General features: G+C 38.6%; 1 protein-coding gene across 4 annotated transcripts in view; it reads right to left on the minus strand.

Annotated features, from left to right (window-relative positions):
* The window catches only part of dip2ca (disco-interacting protein 2 homolog Ca), a 287,916-nt gene extending 267,393 nt beyond the window's left edge, over nucleotides 1–20,523 (minus strand). For all 4 annotated transcript variants that reach the window (XM_041803007.1, XM_041803005.1, XM_041803006.1 and 1 more), the window contains exon 1: nucleotides 20,307–20,523. In XM_041803007.1, the coding sequence (XP_041658941.1) occupies nucleotides 20,307–20,385 (79 nt within the window). In that variant the 5' untranslated portion in view covers nucleotides 20,386–20,523. The remainder of the gene's footprint in view (nucleotides 1–20,306) is intronic.
* Between the last annotated feature and the right edge of the window lie 362 nt (nucleotides 20,524–20,885).

Genomic DNA, 20,885 nt, shown 5'->3' on the forward strand with positions numbered 1-20,885 from the left:
GCCAATCAAACTGGGTCTCTAAAAAGAGAGAGATCTCCCGTTACAGCAAGAAAGACTGGACCGACTCCAGCTGAGGAAATCCGAGTAACATTAGAGAACGTGCCTGAACCAAACCAGACCTCCTGTGGAAACGGATCATACACGAGTGTTGTTCATGTTTTGGATGAGAGCCCCCTGGTGGTAGAATTTCACACAGTGTGTTTAAGACGCAGCGTAACCTCAACAGTGAGTCTGATGCTAGCTTCTGAGGTCTGGTCAGGTATTGGGGCACATGCCAGTTTGGCACTTGGCTGCGTCAACCTTGGTCCTGTACTGCTCAGGCCTCCTGATGACCCATGCTCCATCTCTCTGGATACCTGGAGAGATGGGCAATTAGTCGAATTTTACATTAAATCACAATATTAAATACTGCAATTTTCTATTTTCTGTTTCTTTGACCTGAAATGTATGTCAAAAAAACGCTTAATAATGTTTTGCAGCAGAGATGCTACTCTACCCATCATGCAACACTCCCTGCTTTCCCTCTTGTTTGTTTGTCTGATTCAAAATGAGAGACATAAAATAATTATTCCCATCAATACAACTGTGAGTCAAAATGTTCACAATTAAATTCTGCAATATTGTGGAAAAAATATAAAAATATAATGTGGAAAAAAATATAACAATTAGATTATCTTCCCAAATCGTTCAGCCATATTCGGCACCCAGTATGCAGTGAGCTGGATCAAGCCCGGGAAAGTGCGCCGGGTGCCCGTAGGAACCCATATTAAACAGCTGACCCTTTCCCAATACCCGATTCCCAAGAATGGGCTGAAGAGAAGTTGTCACACAGGAGTCCAGCTGGCATCTCTGGCAATCAGTCAACATCCAGGCCCCACAAGGGTACAGTAAGACCTGGAGGACCAAGAACCAAAAGACTCTGATTTTTATCCACTTGCTCAGATACTAGGAACGTCACAGTCTTGCTTAGACTCACTGACCCATGAGGGAGTCCAGGTCGGTTGATCTCAGCCTTGCAGTCAGCAGATCGATGGATTGTGCTGCCAAGGTAGGTGAAGTGCTCCACAACGTCCGCTTTCACCATATCCAGACTAGGGCTGAACGATTTGCAAAAATAATCTTATTGCAATTTTTTCCCAAATAATGTGATTGTGATTTAATATGGGATTATTCTTTGGTCAATCTCAGGTATTTTACGACAAATTCAAGCAATAAATAATTCCATAAATAAGACCATGTGCATTGAAAACAATGAAATTATTTCAGGAGCAGTTAATCCATGGCAGCATGAATCTGAATATGAGGGTGCAACAAGCTTTAAGCTATAAAGGAGGCAGCTGGGGTGGAGGAGGTGAGGCTGGCTACCAGCTGATCTCAGCTGGGGTTTGACTTTTGTGAAGTAACGCTAGGCTTCATCAGTTTTATGTAGAATGAGCTAACTGTTTTTGCTCATATTGCAAATGTGATGTCATTTGCTTTGTTTAAGGACATTAGCATTTTTATCTCCCTTATTTTGATTAAGAAAAACATACACAAAACATGAAAAGGAGGATTTTTGTAAACCATTATAAAAAAGGACACTTGAATGTTTGCATAATGTGCATAAAATCTCTGCTGCTGCTGCAAAAATGGATTTACTAAACTGGTATTTTGAAGCATTTCAAGTTAAAGAAGTATTGCAACTTCTGCAATTTGTAAATTGCAGCAGGCCATATGGTGATTTAGGCTAATTTACAATTAATTGCCCGGCCCTAATCCAGACATGGATTGGTTGGCAGCATCCAAGGCATTCCTAAATGCCTGGATATTTGTTTTAGTCCTGGAGACATGCATTCCCAACACTACAGCCTCCTCAAACTAAGAGCCTCAAAAAGACATCTAGTCTCCACAAAGATTACAGCATCATCAGTAAAGTCCAGATCAGTGACTGTGCTGAATCGTGCACCTCCCTCATTTTAATGGTCTAACTTTTTAATGAAACAGAAATGACTAAATCGGAAGTTTACTGTGAGTCACAGAAATGCTACCAGAGGTCCAGCTCCACATGCAGACCACTTTAAATTTCAGAAGGACACATGAGGGACTGTGGCTTATGTTTAGCACAACAATCAGTAAAATGAAATGAATATGAATGAAATATTTACCCAGAAACCTCTCCTCTGCACACAAACTTAAAGCCCTTTTCGGAGCAAACAGTTCCAAACTAGTTGATTTTTTGTAAAAAGAGGCTTCAGCTCCAAATCAACTCTCTCACTGAGCTGAACAAAGCGACTTGAAAATCCATTACAGCCTGTGAAATGTAAACTCAGCTCATTAACTGTTGATTCTGCAGGAAAATACAACGTTTTTTATGATCAGCGTTCGCTAAAGCCAATTAGGCGATTGAGGGGCTTTTGCATCAGAAGCTGTAAAACCCAGCTCTGAAATCTGACATTGATCGGACCGACGCAGGAGGCTGAGCAAATAAAAATGCTGATTGGGGGTCTTCTGATTGCTCTAATAGCAGATGGAGCAGACGAAGCCCATTACACGGAGCGACCAAAGGGTTTTATCCAAACTGCCTGAGCAAGCACATATGCCATCTCTGCTCAGATCCTGAGGAGGATAAACAGCGTCTTATCTCAGACGTGTTGTCATGAGAGCTCAAATATGCAGGGTTATAAGTGCTTTTTGAAGTTGGGGTAAAGAAGATGGAGACAAATCTGCAGCTTGTCATGTCTTAGTTAAAAATAACTTCAGTGTGAATCTAGAGATCATTCAGATACGAGGCTTTAATATGAAACTAGGTGAAGAAATAACTCACCTCAGGTTAAACCACAGCTCTTTTCTTCTGCTTGTTTATGAAGTTTTGGTCCCCTTCCTGCTGAGAACAGACAACCCAAAGCCAGCTGAAACAACAACCTGTCTGACCCGCTGACATTTCCAGCCCTCAGATTTGTTGTGCTGCGAGGCTGACAGCAAGGGCGGATGAATATTTATGCTGCTGCCTCCAGCGAGAAGCCACCGGGCTCCCAGACAGCTGAGGACAAACATGTAGACTGACAGCATCATGGGAAGTGTGGTTTGTTGTCTGCTGCTCAAATCTAAACCTTCATAACGTGCTTTAAGAAATTCTGCTCCAAAAAGTCAAAATGCATACTGAGGAGCAAGCCTCCTGAAGCATCCAAGGAGATGTGAAAGATCTGCATTTGGTTTCAGCACTAAAACTTTATTTGTGCAGCTTAAAAACTGTGAGTAAGTCCGCATGATAAGAAACAATTACTTCCAGCAGAAACTGCCTAGGCCATCTGTTTTTGTTCAAAAGTCCATGCTGCAGCTCCACGTAGTGGTCAATAGTGGTTGTAATGACAAATCGCAACCTAAACTTCTTAAAATTTTCCATTAAAGCCAAATGTTTTTGATGAAAACGGAGCAGTTTGGACTTTGGATGAATCAAAAGATGTGACCAAACAAAGACAGGGAGACATGGCCTTCAAAATAAAAGCGCCTCATATGCTTTGTGCACTTATTTTTTCCATCCATGACTCACTGAAAATGACGTCTGCATCCTGGCCCACCAGCTGGGAAACAAGCTCTAAACTTCATAGTTAAGTAACAAGCACTAAAACAATGCATTGGTGGGCTGTCAGCACCAATCAGATTCAGGTTCAAAATAAAGCATTTCACTAAAGCATGTCAGTTACAGACTATTTCTGACCAAAAGAAGAAAAGCAATGTCTAAATTGGACAAATATGTTGGCAACATTTGGAAAAGAAGGTGGAACCTGCAAAGAGCGAAACAAGGATTAACATCTTTACAGAGTTTTTGCAAATTGCAACCCAAAAAATTTCTGTTTCAGTCGTATAAAACGGAAAAAAAGGAATTTAAAGGCCAGTGCTGCAGCTCCACATAGTGGTCAATGGTAGCTGCTGACCTCAGCTCTTTATGCCCATTAGGACTCAAGGCTGGTCACATGACTGAACCTTCAAATAGACTAGCTGGCTGATAATACATTTTGCACAACTTGGAAATTGTTCAGAAGTTTGTCTGTAAATACAGACACCCAGTATTGGGCTATTTTTGGTTTTTGGTTATCAGAAACTGCTGAAAAACTCTTAAACATTGTCTAAACTGTTCAAAAGCATTGGTAACATTTCCATCTGTTGTTCTAATGTACTATACTGTTACTGCATTAATCATGGTGCATGGTGGTTCAAAAAATTACATCATTTAAATGATCTAAAGTCATAGAGCAATGTCTAAATGTCAAGGTTTTTCCAATCAAAATCAAACACTGTTCAGGGATTATGTGGAGATTTTTGATGGCTGTTGAATCCTTACTGACTTTCTAACTTCATTTCCCTTTTCTTAAGCAAGACCTTCAGTCTTCACAGACACCCAGTAAATTTTCAAACCAAAAGTATTCAGTTAAAATCTCATAAAAAAGAAGCAGAAGTTCAAAAGTCCATGCTGCAGCTCCACGTAGTGGTCAATGGTGGCTGTAGTGACAAATCACAACTTTAATTTCTAAAAAATCTCAATTAACCCCTTAAAGCCTGTTGTATCATATTTGATACATACTTTTATGATGCATCTGTCTAATCAATATGATCATAAATTACTAAAAAAAACTTCTGAAAAGAATCTGATAAATGATAAAAATGCCCTCAAGTGGATTATCAGTTACCAGAAACACCTAACGTATCAATGAGAGACAAACAACATAAATGTTAAATTTTATGGAAATTCTGATGTTTTTGGATTTCAGTAGAAAGTGAAATAAACATTTTAGTTCCAAAAAATAGAATTTTCTGGCTATAATTTGTTTTTCAGGCTTTAATGGCTTAAAACCAAATGTTTTTGATGAAAATGGAGCAGTTTGGACTTTAGATGAAACAAAAGATGTGACCAATCGAGGAGAGGGAGGCATGGCCTTCAAAGTAAAAGCACCTCACATGCTTTTAGAAACCAAGTCATTAAACATCACAGTTAAGTTAGCATAGTGGGGTAGCAGCTGCTACCCACTGAAGCGTCTTCCTGCTCTCACAGTGATGTAAAATAAGTCTGCTACTACTCCTGAGCCCTCTGAGCCCTGAGATATTCTTTAACATTTTTATTGAGTTTTAACACATTATCATACATTGTTTATGCAGCACACCTCACAGGCAAAAGTGGACTTAAACATAGAGCAGCTGCTGCTTTAAGTTAGTTACAGCATTTTAAGCTTCCCTACCCTTATCCCACAACCCTGAGCTATTCTAAGCATTTTATCTCGCCTGGACTTTCTGTCTTATAAAGTTTGTAAACCATCAACCCTGTGGTGCACAGTCAAGCCTTCAACACCCTTTTTTCCAGGACAACCTGGGCTTTAAGAAAAGGTGTCCTGATGTAATATCATTTGGATTTTTTTAAGTGATAAGACTATGAGGACAAAAGAAAAAAACTAAATGGAAATAAAAACCCAAAGATTTCTGGATAACGAAAATGGATAAAAAGACGTTCAATATCAGACTGAATGGTGTTTTACTTAAAAAGCACTGGAAAGTCGAGCTAGAAAAGCCTCTGTATGGTCTATGAAGGCATGGATAGAGTCATTAGAAAGGTACAGCAGAGGGCTTTCAGAGGAAAAAAGTAAGTGACAATGATTTGTGGTTCAAAAGTGATTTAACTTTGACTTTAAACATGCAAAGCAGGTTTACAGCCAGATAGGAAGTTAGGTATCCTGAGCCAGTAAAGTACCCAGTTTGTTGAGAAACTCTCTTAGCTTAGACGCTAACCTGAAACCACAGAGAAAGCAACTAAACACGAGTTCCTGAATAATATAAAAACTGACACATTCACCAGGATAATAGGACATTAGTGAGTCATTTTGTACATGCACTCCTGCATATCTATTTCATATACACGCAGTGTTAAGGAGGGTTTAAGTAGGAAACCAGAGAAAGAGAGCAGGGAATGATCCACAGGAAAGGGGCAACATGTTGAATTTGAACTTACACTGCCGGCTTGGTGCCACCTAACAGCTCAACCATCTGGATCCCTTCATACTTTTATTTTTACAAGACCACAGTGAATAGAGCTGGAAACACTGACAAGAGAACAGGGGGCTCACATGAGAGCAGCAGGCCGAACTTGAACCCTGGCAGCCCGTGTACAGGCCAACCTTTGCCCCAGATACAGTTTGATTTTACTAAGAATAAATTCAACAGTACTCCGCTCTGTAGAAACTTTTGAAGAGTCTCTCCCAGCAGATTCCCCCTCTTTTTACTGCTCTGTGTACATTTGCTTGGTGTGTTTACAGCCTCAGAGGCTGATCTGAAGTGCTGCTCACCTCAGCCTCAGAGACAGCTTTTTATCAACAACCCTGACTGCAATAGAGCAACAATTTCAAACCATATTTCTCCAGCAGGAGTCAACTGAGGACAGCGGTCAATTTACGTGAGGCAAAAGCATGACTGGAATCTTAAATCTGTGTTCACGGTGCTCCAGGGAGCCAGCAAAGAGACCAGATATGAATTTACGTCCCTGCTGTGCTATCGAGGTTCAGTGCCGCTAAGAAGAGGAGGAAGCCTCCCTCTCTCCCCACAGGTTACGATCTCCCAGGAAGTGAGAGAGAAAGTAACGTCTGAGGCAACAGCCGGTCCCAAGATGAGACGACAGGAGAGCACAGGGCAGCCAAGGATGATGATCTGTTTCCAACAATATTCAACAGTGGATGCAGCGGGAGGAGGAGATTTCTCTGTGAAGAGGCGAAAGCATCAGCAGGGATGGTGGATCAAATATAGGAAACGATAAATGACCATTAGGAAAACTGGGTTTTATCAAGAGCCAGTTCAGTTTTCTCTAAACAGGCACTTTAGGGGCCAAACTTTCAAATAAACTTAAGAAATTTCTAAAATGGTCTAGCTAAGATATTTTTGTTTAGATATTTCTATTTTCTTTCAAATGTTTGTAATTTTTAAGCTCTCACAGCGAGATCTGTCCTGGTATCACAGCCAGCCACAAGGGGGCGACTGAGATATTTAAGCTGCATATTTCCACGGCTGTCATGTTTTCTATCACCTGGTTTGATGCTCATATGCTGTGTAGTTAACAACGAATAAAAACAAGCACTCCCAAAACATCAGAAGCCAAATGTTTGCACAGAAAATGTCAGTTTTTACCAAGAATGGACTGATAAACACGTCTTCAACATGAATTATAAATGCTACCAACGCCTGAGCTGACGGGGGAATTACTGAAAAACGGATGAAACATCAAGTCAGTCCTGATTAAACTGTTTCTAGAGTTTTTTAAAAGCCGTGGGGAGTTAGAAAAAAAGATACCTGAAACCCCACAACGCATGTTTTCTTCTGCACATGTTCTGAATTTAGGGTTCTGGGGGCCGGATGGGAAGATGTGGGGGGCCTGATGTAGCCCCCCGGCCGCCAGTCGATAATCACTGTCCTGCAGTTTTATTCAATTTTAACTGAATATTTTATTTGTATTTGCAAAAAAAGAACAGTATTTAAAGATATAAATCTTCCCTTGAGAAAATTAGAAGTATATTAATGAAATATATGAGTGAATTCAACGGTAGCTGTCAACAGAGAAAACTCTCACTCCTCGTTTCAAGACTTTTTGCTAATTGCAAACCAAAGGTTGCAAGAATGAAGCTCAAGTTAAATGTCTGCAGCTTTGCATCGTGGTCAACAGTAGCTGCCACCGTCCTCTACTCTCTGAGGTTATGTAACACAGACGGGCATGCTGCATCTTTCACCTTCAAATAGAAACATTTTGAGCTTTCTAGAACTTCTATTTTTGTCGTCTTTGTTTCAAACAGGTTTCAATAAGGATCGGCTTTCATTAGAATCATATCAAAGTTGATAAAACTGGTACCTCTGCAAAAACTAGTTCTGAAACAGCCGTCTGACTGACAGATGGAGCAGATCAGAAAACTGAACTAATCTAGACGTACATGAGAGCAGAGATGATAGCTCAGAGAGCAGGGAGAGCAGGTTTACTGGGGTCAGATAGGTTTGTGTTTCTCTGTGTAATCTGCGGTGTGTCGAGGTGGACAGCTTGTTATCTGGGCTGAACTGCACAGCTTAATATTCAGCCAGCAGAAAGATTAGCCGAGGACAAACCTGTCAGTCTGCAGCTGCAGGGAAACACCGACAGACAGATGGATGGATGGATGGAGAGAAAGCAGGCCGGAGGCTGCAGGTGTGTGAGCACGCTCCATCTCTATGAGGACCAGTCTAAGGAGGTTTAGGACCTTAGAGGCAAACGGGGACAGTTTAGGATTTCTATTTTCTTTCATTCTCTCCTTAAACAGACGTCCCCAAAAAGAAGAGCAGTGCCAAACATCCATGGACAAAGTAAGGAAACAGAATAGAAGTCTTATTCTCACAAAGATGAGGAGAAGAAAAGCTTATTCTGCAGCATTTTATCGACAATCCTTCTCATGACACACTGTGTGTGTGTGTGTGTGTGTGTGTGTGTGGGTGTGGGTGTGTAGTGTTGGAAACTGTTACAGGTACTGACTGTAAATAAAGTTGGATGGCTCTGATTATCCTCTGATTATGTCAGAAGTTTTTGGCATAAAAAATCTCCAAATTGCTGAGCTTTAGTTGTAAACTTCCTCCATGCTACTAACGCACAGGCTTACCAGCACATACTGCACGCTTGTCATAAACAGAGAATCACAAAGAACTGACCAGTAAAGGGTTTTATTCAGTCACATGATCCTGATGACGATCAGCTTCACTAATGGCTCAGTCCTGCAGATCTACACATCTATGCAGATGAAGGGAGACAAGAGGAGACTTAGCAGGTTCCTCTTTGAGTGCCAGTTTCCTTTCTTCCTTTTTTATTGTTATTTAAACTTTTATGAAAACAAACAGCTATCAAATGAAGTCTGGGAGCAAAAAGACTGACTCTTAGAGCTGAGCCAAGAGATCCAGACCCCGAAGAGAGGCAGATTTACCACCACAGCGAGTGAGGCTGGATGGACATCAGCTGTGAAAACACAAGAAAATGAGGGTTTACTACGACAGAGTAGGGCTGGACGACATGTCCACTATACTCGATGTATAAAGAGACTAGATCAGGGACATCAAGAAAGTGGAAGTCTTGAGCCATCAGCGTGCATTTCTTGCTGGCATAGCACTGATGATGAATGATTTTGAGTTTAAAAGCCCAAAATCTGAAATGAAAATTCAAACATATTAGCTCAAAAGTTCAAAACATGGCATTATAGTCAAAATAATATTTTACAGGGCAAAAATATGAGAAAGAAATTTGAAATCATGAGAAGTCAAAATATGAGATCAAATTAAAAATCATCGGTTTAAACCGTTAAAGTGTGAGAAAAAAATAAACTTTGAGTTTTAAAGGTCAAAATTGTACTTGAGATTTAAAATTGAGGATCTAAAACAGGGGTGTCAAACTCAGCCACAGAAGGGGCCAGATTCTGAGTTAAGGCCTGGCCTGAGGGCCTAACAGGGTTTAACCACACTGTTAACTTCATTACTGCCAGTAATAAAGTATGGGGTAGCACTGAGGATAGATGATCTGAGATTTATAAAGTCAAAATGATAAGCTTAAAGGTTCAAACTCTGAGATAAAAATCAAACTTGTTTTGTTCACAAGGTCAAAAAACAGAATTAGATGTTAAAATAATGCTTTTAGAAGGCAAAAATGTCAAAAAGAAAGTCACAATCGTGTGTTTGAGGCAAAAATAAGACTTTAAATTTAAAATGGTGCACCTTAAAGGTCAAAATATGAGATAATGGTCAAAATAATCAATTGAAAAGGTCAGAATATTCAATAAAAAGTGAAAAAAAAATAAACTGACAAAGTCAAAATATGAGATAAAAGTCAAAATTATAAATTGAAAAATCCAAAATATAAGATAGAATCAAAATTATGAGTCAAAAAGGTCAAAACATGAAATAAAAGTTCAAATAATAGACTGAAGTCATAATCGTGCAATGAAAAATTTAAAACATGAAATGAAAACACAAATGAATTTATTTTTTTTCCATATTTCTTTATATTTAATTGTTTTGACTTTTGTTCCACATTTTTATGACTTAAGGATATTTGATACATTTTTATACTGGAGGAAATCTGCAGACCTCATGTTTCAGGGCCAGTTAAAATAAGAATATGATATGACCTTGCGGGCCGGGTGTAGCAGATTTGGCCCCCGGGCCTTGAGTTTGACACCCCTGATCTAAAAGGTCAAATTATGAGATTAAAGTTAAAGTAAGGAGCTAAAAAGGTGAGTAAAAACATAAAATCATGAGTTTTAAAGAGCAAAATATGACTTAGAAATTTTAAATTGAGGATCTAAAACATCAAAATAAGATAAAAGTCAAAACTGTGACCTGAAAAGGTCAACATATGAAGTAAAGAGTCAAAACCATAACTTTGCATCATAACTGAGATGTAAGAATATGAAATGAAAACAGAAATGTATTTTCCCACATTCCTGACTTTTTATCTCATTATTTTAATTCTTTACTTTTCTAATTTTTATAAGGTAACAAGGACAGTAATTGTCACAGTTAGGTTTACATTTTCAAACCAGTGGGCCAGTTATAATAAAAATATGATGTGATCTGGTGGGCCGGGTGTAACTGGATTAATGCCCCAGGCCTTGAGTTTGACACCCACCTTAATGTGTCTAGCTCTGGCAGTTCGATGGCGCTTTTCTACGCAGAAATCACTTCCTGCTCATTATCAAAATGGCTGGTTTAGGTGCTCAGGTGTGGACTGGACTGAGGCATCACTAAGAGAAATGAGAGGGACACGTTTATAAAACAGACCCAAACTAAATAGAAAACAGAATTTTCTTACCCTTCTTGTTATATTAACAGTTCAGGAGTTGATTTTATTGCCTTTACTTCCTGTCTTTGTGGTCTGAGCAGTCTTTATTTGGCTGAACCATTACCCTGTCACACCTAACAGCACCAGTCTGCTCGACGTCTCTGTCTAAAGCTGATAAACCAGGGTCAGAATCATCAGGAAATGACTTTCACCTGGTTAAAAACAGACTAAATAACTCTGAATCTGACTGGAGGATATGGTTTATGTTTTACTGGTCACCTAAGAGGATGTCAGAGTCTCCTTTGTGCACAGAAACATTTTATTCCTGTTTGCATCCTTTTACATCAGCCCCCTCGCTGTGAAATAAAAAGCTATTTCAAACCATGAAATCTCTGAGGAGCAGACACGTGCCTCTCTGTGAGGATGTTTTCCTCCTCCAAACCACAAATACGCCCTAACCACCAGAGTGAAATGTGGTTAAGGGGCTCTAATGCCTTGCTCAGAGGCTTCTCCATCAGTGCATGTGGCCTCTCTGAAGCTGCAGAGACACCTGACTGCTGATAATGTCATTTCCCCCCGCCACGCTGGAAAGAGGAAGGGATGATGCGTGGAAATTGAAAAATTAGGTCAAAGTCTGCAGGATGCGGGAGAGCGTTGCATTCGCTGCCGTCGTCATGCATTTACAACGTCAGCTAAGCATGTAAATAATGCAACGGGGCATCTGACCCCATTTCCCCCAGACGCGCTTGTTTACATACGAGGAACTCAGAGCCGGCAGCTGAGCTCTTTACAATCAAAAAAGAAGGAAAAAAGGAATGTGTGTCACTTTTTCCCCATCCTCCTCATTTTCCCTCCCAGCTCAGATGCAGATCCTCTCATACTTACAGCAGCAGTGGAAACAGTCGCAGTCAGCTGCTCAAATCTCATCCTCTCTCTCCCTTAGGGCAGAAAATATGGACCAGAAATCAGAGCTCTGTCTTTTTTAGCTCAATAGTCACGCACAATATGCAGCAGACTATTTTTCTTTTTGTGAAAAAGGAACAAAAGACAGTCACAATAGCAGAAGTATAAACTTGAATATGATTTTTAATCATTTGAAACTGCTCGTCTGTTTATAGCTTCAGTTGTGACCAGCGTGGAGGCTGGAGGGCAAAAAGAGCTCAGGACAGTAGCAGCTACTGTTGACCACTACCTGGAGCTACAGCACAGGCTTTTATATTCTACTTTGGTCTGTTTATGGCATTTTGCAGAGGGGTTTCTGCTCATTTTAATGATTAAAAACTATAAAATGCACAATATCAGATGTCTATGACTTCTATTTTTGTAAACAAACTCCTAAATTGGGGGCAGTGGTAGCTCAGCCTGGAAGGAATTGGCTGGAAATCAGAAGGTTGCCGGTTCCAGTCCCAGTCGGAGCATATCTGGACCTTGGCCCGGTAGCCGGAGAGGGGCCAGATCACATCCTAAGGACTGTCGAAGTGCCCTTGAGCGAGGCACTGAACCCCCAACAGCTCATGGCAGCGCTTCAATGAGAGCAGAAAGGCCATCACTCTGTCAATGTGTGTGTAGCATGTAAAGCAATAGAGTATAAACTGTGAATTTCCCTTCAGGGTTTAATAAAGTATGACTTTACTTTAAATAATCTCTTAATTGCATGAAAAATATTAAAAACATGGCTGCATAGTCATAGCTTTCACTATCGTAACCAGTGTGGAGGATAGAGGGAAAAAGAGCTCAGGACAGTAGCAGCTACTGTTGACCACTACCTGGAGCTACAGCACAGGCTTTTATATTCTACTTTGGTCTGTTCTGCACATTTTTCCGTCAATATTTTCAATCAGCAGTTTGCAAAAAGTATCAAAGACGTTAAGCCTTGCTTTGCCCCATAATGTCACCACATATTCCCCTGAAAAGATGTTGGTTTTGTGAAGACAACCCTAAATCTGTGCTGGATCCGCCCACTTTTCCAAATGTTTTAAACATATCTTTCCAGTGTAGCGATTGCTCTCTCTGTTGGTTAAAATATGACTGCAGAACAGTAAGTTTAAACATTTCTGACACTTCCAATCATTAACATAATGGAGATTTGATCATTTTTGAAACACACGGGATGGAGCATTGTGAGAAGTCAACATAAGGAAGTATTGCTCATGAATCTGGAAACACTTTATTAGACTCAGACATTGTGTGGGGGTTTGTCCTCAATTTTTGATGATGAAAAAATTTAAAATGACAACTATTGGATGTGAAGGACTTCTATTATTGTAGAAAAAGTCCTAAAAAATCTCTAAATAATACAGAAATATTATTTAGAGATTCATAGCCTCACTCATAGCCCCACAAACCTGAAGAGCAAAAGAGCTGAGGACAGTTGAGGCTCCCACTGACCAGTGTGGAGCTACAGCACTGGTTTTTAAATGAGTACCTTTTTCTGTTTGATACAACTTTTACTAAATGTTTCTGTTTGATGAGTCTTTTGAGACATTACGCTTTGCTTTAGCAGATCAAAGTAATAGTCACAAGAAGAACCAATGAGGATTCAACAGCAGCCGCCATGTTTTTAGTCTGGGTATTTAGGAGGATAGAGCATTTTGACATTGTTCATTCCAGAGATGGTGCAAATGATTTGTTCAATCTAAAGATCGTATAGAGTTTGTCTGCAATTTCTGATAATTAAAAAAATACTAAAATTTGCCCAATATAGGGTTTCAAGTACTTTTATTTATTCAGAGTCACCTCTAAACTATCTCTAAATTGTACAAAAACGTCAGCAACTGTGTATTCATGGCAAAAAGAGCTTAGGACAGCAGCAGCTACCATTGACAACTACACGGAGCTGCAGCGTGGACTTTTTATTCTCCATCTCTTCCCCTTCAGAGTTACATCCCCTGAAAAGCATTAAAATACTGAGAAACTAATAAGAAATGAAGCAAAGTTCAAGTTTTTGCCACTTTAGAGACTTACACAGCACAGAGACACTATTTAAACCACTAAAACCAGAAAAGTCTAGGCCAGATCTTCACTTTACTGATGTTGACCCGTATATCTACAGTAGAGGAGAATAATTCTACTTAAACCCAGACCAGGATTAAAGTCTACAACAGTATCTATGATGTGTTTGGGTTAATAATGCTGCTGTTTGGGACATGAAGGGAAAGAAACTCTTCATCATTAAAGCACAGGTTATGGCTAATTAATAAAGTTATGCTAGTAAACATTACTTAGCTGTCAGTCAGTCTGCTTGTGTGCTCACTGATCAAATGTACTCTACTTGGGTACTCAAATCTGAAACCACCCTAAGAACTGATACTATCTTGTTTGCAACTGCAGTGATTTATCTTTAAAACTCCATACATGATCCAGCCCTGCTCTCCCTGTGCCTTTCCTGTCTTCCTCTCTTTCTGCAAAGCCTCCAGACTGCTTGGGAAACTGGGAACCAGTGCTAGCAGGCAGCTGAAATATGACACTGTGATACTCTCCGGGCTTAGAGTGAGTCTGCAGCAATGTGACATATCAATCTGGAGAAGAAAAGGAGCAGGAGGGGGGCTAATGAGAAAATCAATAACAAGGCTGCGTTTCAGTATCTGGCATTAGAAGCTGATCTATGTGGCAATGTTATGAAAAGAAGCTCAAGTATCCCCTTCATGAGCTGCTGGTGCAGTGTGTCATGTGAAAACTGTGTCTGCTAACAGCTGCACACTCTCTGCACAATCTGAGCAGTGTGCACGCTGCTCGACGGGACTTTCCCCAATGGAGATAAAAAGTAAAGCTTCTTATTGACTATCTAAGGATATATGTCTTCATAGCATTCTTCTGATACTCCCACTGGGGCTCTAACGTCCCTATGGAGCTCAGAGGAGACTTTTAAGTGTACTGTATGGTGGTGTTTATCTGCTATGATGGAAGGATTAGTCCACTGATCAATAATTACTGCTTGAATAACCAATTAGGCATAAAAAGGCTAAATATTCTTAGTGAAAACCTTCTCAGATGTTTGTATGTTGTGTTTTGATCTTTTTAAACTGACTATGTTTCAGTTTAAGATGGCTGCTTTCACTGAGGATATTACACCTGCATCTGGAATGGTCCATTTTTATACTATTATTCAGCGATTATATGCAAACAGCACAATGTTTAATGATTAAAACCCCCACTTATGAAATGTTCATGTTGTTGTTTAGTTTTTCTTTATATGACTTTAATTGAATGTTTCCACTCTGCAATATGCAACTTGTAAAAGGTATTTAAATGTTCAAATCTCGCATCAGTAAATGAAAAGTAAGACAGTCACACGGTAGGCTTATTATATTATCAGTTACCAATTTAGTTTGCTGATTATCAATATTATCAGCAGGATAATAGTAAAAGCAAACAGAGGTTAAAAGGTCCTAATGACAAATTCTGACCACATTTACAACCAAAGAAAAAATCTGCCAAATTTAGCAGTAAATATCGACCTATATCACCTTATATTTCAGCCTGCTTCAACTGTACATATTAGCTTAAATCTTCTGTACATATCTGCACATGTCTACTGTAAATATCTGCACATATCTGCTGTAAATATCTGCACATGTCTACTGTAAATATCTGCACATATCTGCTGTAAATATCTGCACATGTCTACTGTAAATATCTGCCTATATCTGCTGTAAATATCTGCACATGTCTACTGTAAATATCTGCCTATATCTGCTGTAAATATCTGCACATGTCTACTGTAAATATCTGCCTATATTAGCTGTAAATATCTGCACATGTCTACTGTAAATATCTGCACATATCTACTGTAAATATCTGCACATGTCTACTGTAAATATCTGCCTATATCTGCTGTAAATATCTGCACATGTCTACTGTAAATATATGCCTATATCTGCTGTAAATATCTGCCTATATCTACTGTAGATATCTGTACATATCTACTGTAAATATCTGCCTATATCTGCTGTAAATATCTGCCTATATCTGCTGTAAATATCTGCACATATCTACTGTAGATATCTGCCTATATCTGCTGTAAATATCTGCCTTTATCTGCTTTAAATATCTGCCTATATCTGCTGTAAATATCTGCCTATATCTGCTGTAAATATCTGCCTATATCTGCTTTAAATATCAGCTTATATCTGCTGTAAATATCTGCCTATATCTGCTGTAAATATCTGCCTATATCTGCTGTAAATATCTGCCTATATCTGCTGTAAATATCTGCCTATATCTGCTTTAAATATCTGCCTATATCTGCTGTAAATATCTGCCTATATCTGCTTTAAATATCTGCCTATATCTGCTGTAAATATCTGCACATATCTACTGTAAATATCTGCCTATATCTGCTTTAAATATCAGCCTATATCTGCTGTAAATATTTTCCTATATCTGCTGTAAATATCTGCACATATCTACTGTAAATATCTGCACATACCTACTGTAAATATCTGCCTATATCTGCTGTAAATGTCTGCACATATCTACTGTAAATATCTGCACATATCTACTGTAAATATCTGCCTATATCTACTGTAAATATCTGCACATATCTACTGTAAATATCTGCACATATCTACTGTAAATATCTGCCTATATCTACTGTGGATATCTGCACATATCTACTGTACATATCTGTCTATCTGCTGTAAATATCTGCACATATCTACTGTAAATATCTGCCTATATAAACTGTAGATAACAGCCCATATCTACTGTAAATATCTGCCTATATCTGCTGTAAATATCTGCCTATATATACTGTAGATAACAGCCCATATCTACTGTAAATATCTGCCTATATAAACTGTAGATAACAGCCCATATCTACTGTAAATATCTGCCTATATCTGCTGTAAATATCTGCCTATATATGCTGTAAATATCTGCCTATATCTGCTGTAAATATCTGCCTATATAAACTGTAGATAACAGCCCATATCTACTGTAAATATCTGCCTATATCTACTGTAAATATCTGCCTATATATACTGTAGATAACAGCCCATATCTACTGTAAATATCTGCCTATATCTGCTGTAAATATCTGCCTATACATACTGTAGATAACAGCCCATATCTACTGTAAATATCTGCCTATATCTACTGTAAATATCTGCCTATATCTGCTGTAAATATCTGCACATATCTATTTTAAATATCTGCACATATCTACTGTAAATATCTGCCTATATCTGCTGTAAATATCTGCACATATCTACTGTAAATATCTGCACATATCTACTGTAAATATCTGCCTATATCTGCTGTAAATATCTGCACATATCTACTGTAAATATCTGCCTATATCTGCTGTAAATATCTGCACATATCTACTGTAAATATCTGCCTATATCTACTGTGGATATCTGCACATATCTACTGTAAATATCTGCCTATATATACTGTAGATAACAGCCCATATCTACTGTAAATATCTGCCTATATCTGCTGTAAATATCTGCCTTTATATACTGTAGGTAACAGCCTATATCTGCTGTAAATATCTGCCTATATCTGCTGTAAATATCTGCCTATATAAACTGTAGATAACAGCCCATATCTACTGTAAATATCTGCCTATATCTACTGTAAATATCTGCCTATATAAACTGTAGATAACAGCCCATATCTACTGTAAATATCTGCCTATATCTGCTGTAAATATCTGCCTATATAAACTGTAGATAACAGCCCATATCTACTGTAAATATCTGCCTATATCTGCTGTAAATATCTGCCTATATATGCTGTAAATATCTGCCTATATCTGCTGTAAATATCTGCCTATATAAACTGTAGATAACAGCCCATATCTACTGTAAATATCTGCCTATATCTGCTGTAAATATCTGCCTATATATGCTGTAAATATCTGCCTATATCTGCTGTAAATATCTGCCTATATATACTGTAGATAACAGTCCATATCTACTGTAAATATCTGCCTATATCTACTGTAAATATCTGCCTATATATACTGTAAACACAGCCCATATCTGCTGTAAATATCTGCCTATATCTGCTGTAAATATCTGCCTATATATGCTGAAAATATCTGCCTATATCTGATGTAAATATCTGCCTATATACGCTGGAAATATCTGCCTATATATACTGTAGATAACAGCCCATATCTACTGTAAATATCTGCCCATATCTGCTGTAAATATCTGCCCATATCTACTGTAAATATCTGCACATATCTGCTGTAAATATCTGCCTATATATACTGTAGATAACAGCCAATATCTGCTGTAAATATCTGCCTATATATACTGTAGATAACAGCCCATATCTGCTGTAAATATCTGCCTATATATGCTGTAAATATCTGCCTATATCTGCTGTAAATATCTGCCTATATAAACTGTAGATAACAGCCCATATCTACTGTAAATATCTGCCTATATCTGCTGTAAATATCTGCCTATATATGCTGTAAATATCTGCCTATATCTGCTGTAAATATCTGCCTATATAAACTGTAGATAACAGCCCATATCTACTGTAAATATCTGCCTATATCTACTGTAAATATCTGCCTATATATGCTGTAAATATCTGCCTATATATACTGTAGATAACAGTCCATATCTACTGTAAATATCTGCCTATATCTACTGTAAATATCTGCCTATATATACTGTAAACACAGCCCATATCTGCTGTAAATATCTGCCTATATCTGCTGTAAATATCTGCCTATATATGCTGGAAATATCTGCCTATATATACTGTAGATAACAGCCCATATCTACTGTAAATATCTGCCCATATCTGCTGTAAATATCTGCCTATATCTGCTGTAATATCTGCCTATATATGCTGTAAATATCTGCCTATATATGCTGTAAATATCTGCCTATATCCACTGTAAATATAAGCCCATATCTACTGTAGATATCAGCCTATACCACCTGTAGATATTGGGCAGTATCTAATGTAAATATTGTCCTGTATCTACTGCAGATATCAGCCTATACCACCTGTAGATATTGGGCAGGATCTAATGTAAATATTGTCCTGTATCTACTGCAGATATCAGCCTATACCACCTGTAGATATTGGGCAGTATCTAATGTAAATATTGTCCTGTATCTACTGCAGATATCAGCCTATTGCTTTTGGATATATTGGCCTATTTCAGCTGTTAATACCAGCTTTTACAGGCTGTATATATTGGCCTCTATCATATATAAATATTAGTCTGTATCTCTTGTAAACATCAGTCTGTATCAGCCTATCAGCCTTTATTGGCTGTAAATTTCCACCTATATCCACATTAAATATCAACCTATATCTGCTGCAGTTAACTTCCTATATCAGCCAAGAATATAAGCCTATCTTGGGTACTTATATAGACTTGTATTGGGTATAAATACAGGTCTAAATTGACAGCTTGTATACCATTTGTCATTATCAGCTGATATCTGCAGTGAATATTGGTCTATATCAACTGTATAGACCTATATCTGCTGTAAATACTGGCTGTATACTTCAATAAGTTTGTGGAGGAATTGTCTTCAAATAACTAAAGTTCTAGGTCTGAACTCCCTTCATATATAGGTTTTGGTACCGGTCTTTGCTGAAAAAGAATTTTTAAGGTAACCTACAAAAATCCAATGTTGTGCATGCCCACTCACAAGATATGACCACAAAAGCCCTGAAAAGTGGTCTGATTTTGTTTTTTATTTATATCACATGATATTAAGGATGAAAGAAATATCTGACAGACTCAACTGACAATGTTTTGGAGTTTAATGCAAGTTTTGATCATTGAAAATGAAAAGTTGCCCAGTCTTGGGTGTCTAGGACTTGCATTTTTTGTTCGCTTTGTAGCAAAACAGTTTTATTCTTACTAGTAGTATCATATCAAAGTAAAAGAGGAAAACACTTGTATCATGAAAACTATTGGTTATTTCTTTGCAAAAAAAAATAAACATAAAGGTATTTATGCATGTCGCCATTCAGCTAAAAAACACAGAGATATGATTTTTGGTCCATGTCACCCAACCCTAGCTTAGTATCATAAGACTGTGCAATCACTATCTCATGCATTTCTACAGTATTCCTATAAAATGCACGTGTAAATGAAAATGCAAAAGCAGGAGAAAATTCAAATGTGCAGCAGAAATATGACTGCCAGTTAACTTTCCATTACCAGTCTTTAAGCCCAGTCATTGTCACAAACATCCAGAATGATCTTCACTATTGTACTACAGTGCTCCTACTTCTCTGCCACAGCACCAAAACAGCACCTCTCCTGCATCCAAATCAGAGCCAGATGAACCAGAGCAGCAGTGTGGCAGCAGCGTGTGTGTGTGATTCAGCGTGTGTTTCTGAGTGTGTGTGTGATATGATAGATGTCAGCTTGAACTTGTGACAGTTGGACTAAAACACTCTCCTCTCACACCTCAAACTCCGAGCCCTCTGGGCTCAGCACCAACACAAACACCCACAGACAGCAGCCTGAGAGCCGGACACAGCCTCCGAGCTCAGCGGGGGAAGAAGTACTCACCCTCGGATAACTCCAGCTCCAGCTCGGCCAGTTTGGCCCGAACCTCCGCAGGAAGCGGCACCGGGTCCCGGTCCGCCATTCCGCCTGTACAGACCGACTTAAACCTCCCTTTTCCGTCTGTTTCTCGCTCTTTTCTCTCTCCAGGCTTCTTCTCAAACCCAAAATATCCAAAGTCAGTCAGACTGTATCCGTGTATGTCGCACTGTGTGCGGCCGCAGCGCTCTGAGCTCTCTGCAACCCAGAGGCAAGATTTCCAAAATAAGACGCTTCTACTTCCGGTTACGGTATAAACAATAAAAGCACGTTTTGGCGGCAGAATTGACCCTGAATTGATCAGATCAAAGTTGTTAATTTAATTAGATCAATTTCAAACGGATTTAATTGGCAGAACTACGGTGTGAGCGTCTTACATTTAAGAGATAGAAGTCGTTAAAAGACAGCAAAATCAAGTCAGAGGATAAAGAAATGTTAAATTATGAGTCATAAATTGATAAGGAAAAAAATGAAGATTAAATTAACGAAATCAATGTCCTAATTTTGATTCTGGTTGAAAATTCACCAGACAAACACTGACTTATT

This window comes from Cheilinus undulatus, linkage group 13 (genome assembly GCF_018320785.1).
Source record: "Cheilinus undulatus linkage group 13, ASM1832078v1, whole genome shotgun sequence".
NCBI classification, from domain to species: Eukaryota; Metazoa; Chordata; class Actinopteri; order Labriformes; family Labridae; genus Cheilinus; species Cheilinus undulatus.